At 67.8% G+C, this 2375-nt stretch overlaps 1 protein-coding gene across 2 annotated transcripts; it reads left to right on the forward strand.

Annotated features, from left to right (window-relative positions):
• Window positions 1-431: 431 nt before the first annotated feature.
• On the forward strand, window positions 432-1317 carry INS (insulin). 2 transcript variants are annotated; one of them, XM_082749273.1, is made up of 3 exons: window positions 432-538; window positions 685-887; window positions 1096-1317. In XM_082749273.1, the coding sequence occupies exons 2-3, from the start codon at window positions 701-703 to the stop codon at window positions 1236-1238; spliced, it is 330 nt and encodes a 109-aa protein (XP_082605399.1). In that variant the 5' UTR covers window positions 432-538; window positions 685-700; the 3' UTR covers window positions 1239-1317. The 2 variants fall into 2 exon arrangements, with proteins under 2 accessions (XP_082605399.1, XP_082605400.1); XM_082749274.1 differs by having other exon boundaries at window positions 471-538; window positions 669-887.
• The last annotated feature ends 1058 nt before the right edge of the window (window positions 1318-2375 follow it).

The following is a 2375-nucleotide window of genomic DNA, read 5'->3' on the forward strand; positions in this document are numbered from 1 at the left end:
CGAGCCCAGGGTCCACACCGCGGCTGGTCCCCACACTCGGCCCTCAGGGCAGCGCCCTGGGCGCTGAGGGTCTCAGCAAGGCTCCCGTGCCGGGGTGGGGGTGGGGCCGTGAGCAGGGACGGGGTGCTCCCCCACACCCCCACGGTTTTGTGCCATCCAAGGGGCCCGGGCGGCAGACCAAAGACCGTGAGGGGTCTGGGGGCCAGGCAGGAGGAGCCCCTCCCCTTGGCCCCAGCGCCCCTGGACTAATGTGGAAAACGTGGCTCAGGCAAAGCCGCGGGGGGTGGACATTTGCCGCCAGCTGCGAGCGGCCATCAGGCCCCTCGTTAGGACTCTAATGACCCCGCGGCCCGGAGGAGCTGACGGCCCCAGCACAGGGGAAATGATCCAGAAATCGCCACCTCAGCCCCCCGCCATCTGCCGCCCTGATTGGGGGCCCTAATGGACCAGGTGCTGGGGTCAGGGACTATAAAGCCAGGAGGGCCGCGTGGCCGCCAACCCCCAGGACCAGCTGCACCCTGACCCGGACAGCTAGCAGGTCTGCCCCGTGGGCTCCTTGTGTGGGGTGTCTGGGCCCCAGAAGCCCGGGAGCTCCTGCCTCCGAGCGTTTGGGGGGTGAGCACAGGGTGGGGGGTCCTGGTTGGGACACATGCCCCTTCCGGCCTCAGCCGTGTCCATCCCCAGGTCCCCGTTCCCCGCCATGGCCCTCTGGATGCGCATCCTGCCCCTGCTGGCCTTGCTGGCTCTCTGGGCGCCGGCCCCGACCGCAGCCTTCGTGAACCAGCACCTGTGTGGCTCCCACCTGGTGGAGGCGCTGTACCTGGTGTGCGGGGAACGCGGCTTCTTCTACACGCCCAAGGCCCGCAGGGAGGCCGAGGACCTGCAGGGTGAGGCCCGCCCCGGCCCCTGGGGGGCAGTCAGGTGGCGTGTTAACAAGAACAAAGACATTCCCCTGGGACCCTGTATGTGAGGGGTATCGAGGACCCTGCGGGCTCCGGCCTTGGCATTGCCCCAGGGGGCCTGGGGAGGGCTGGGATGGGGACAGGCAGGGGAGCGCGTTCTCTCCCTGACCAGCTGCCCACCTTGCTCCCACAGCGAGGGACTCGGAGCTGGGCGGGGCGCCTGGCGCGGGCGGCCTGGCCCTGGGTCTGGAGGGGGCCCTGCAGAAGCGCGGCATCGTGGAGCAGTGCTGCACCAGCATCTGCTCCCTCTACCAGCTGGAGAACTACTGCAACTAGGGCGCGCGCCCCAGGCACCGGCGTCCCCGGGACCTTCGGCACCTTGCATCCCAAGCGAGTTAATAAACCCTTAAATGAGCCTGGCTGGCGTTGTCTGTGTGGCGTGGGGACGGAGGTGTCGGCCGGGGAGCCGGGGGGCCACAGGGGACCTTCCAGAGATGCCTGTCCTGCTCTCTGCACTGGGCCCTGGATCCAAGTTCAGCCCCTGCTCCCTGGGTGCCCGTGGGTAAGCTCCCCCCGGTCCCGGGTGCTGGGAGACCCCCACGGCCCCTGGTTGCCCAGGACAGAACAGAGAAGGGCTCTTGGGTCTCTGGGGGGCCTGGGGGCACTGGCTGGGAGCACACTCTCTTAGCACCAAAGCCTTGAGTTCTCAGGGCCCCCAGAGCGCTTTCCAAGGGAAGAGAAGGAGAACATTACAGCAATTTCTCCCCATGCAGCCTGGCGGTGTCCTACTTCAGGAGCCATTTCTGACGGAGTTGAGTGGAGTTTGGGTTCTTGCAGGGGCAGGGGACAGAGAAGGGCCTAAGAGGCTGCCCGGGGCCTCTCTAGTGCCCGTCAGCCACCCCTGTTCTGGGCAGGCCTAGGGCCGCCCCAGCCCAGCCCAGACCCAGCCAGAGGAACCCATGCGTGTCCTGGAGGAATCAGGAGCCGCCAAACGGCAGGCTTGGCTGCAGGATAAACTTGGACCCCGTGGCACTGGGCGGGGACCTTGGGCTTAGCATTCAAGGGTGTCTCGGCTGTGCACCCCCAAGTACTGCAGCCCACAGCGCCCGGGTCAGGTGTCCCTGCTGCCCTGCGGCCATCTCCTCCCGCTCAGCAGCCCAGACACTGTGGTCAGTCCCAGAAGGGCCCTTGGGCCTAAGGACGAGGTCACTTGGCATTCAGGTCTTTAGGGTTCCTCTGGTGTGGGTCCACTGGGCACCCCGCCTACGCCATCACCTGGTGTGCCAAAGAGCCTGGGGGCTGTCTGGACTGGCTGTGGCCTGGGAGGTCAGCGGGTCACCCTGGCTGCACACCAGCCCGGCCGGCTGGCTGCCCAGGCCAAACCAATCTGCGCCTCTCCTGAAGGCTCCGCCCGGGCTCTGGGCTCGGGGTGGCTGGGCCTGGGACTGGGCGCCCGGGACCCGAGTCTGCAGA

The sequence above is a fragment of the Mustela nivalis genome, assembly GCF_964662115.1.
Source record: "Mustela nivalis genome assembly, chromosome: 9".
Classification (NCBI taxonomy): Eukaryota; Metazoa; Chordata; class Mammalia; order Carnivora; family Mustelidae; genus Mustela; species Mustela nivalis.

Coding starts and splice junctions, on each gene's coding strand:
- INS (XM_082749273.1), top strand. CDS start 701: ATGGCCCTCTGGATGCGCATCCTGCCCCTGCTGGCCTTGCTGGCTCTC. Junction 888..1,095: donor GGAGGCCGAGGACCTGCAGG/GTGAGGCCCGCC, acceptor TTGCTCCCACAG/CGAGGGACTCGGAGCTGGGC.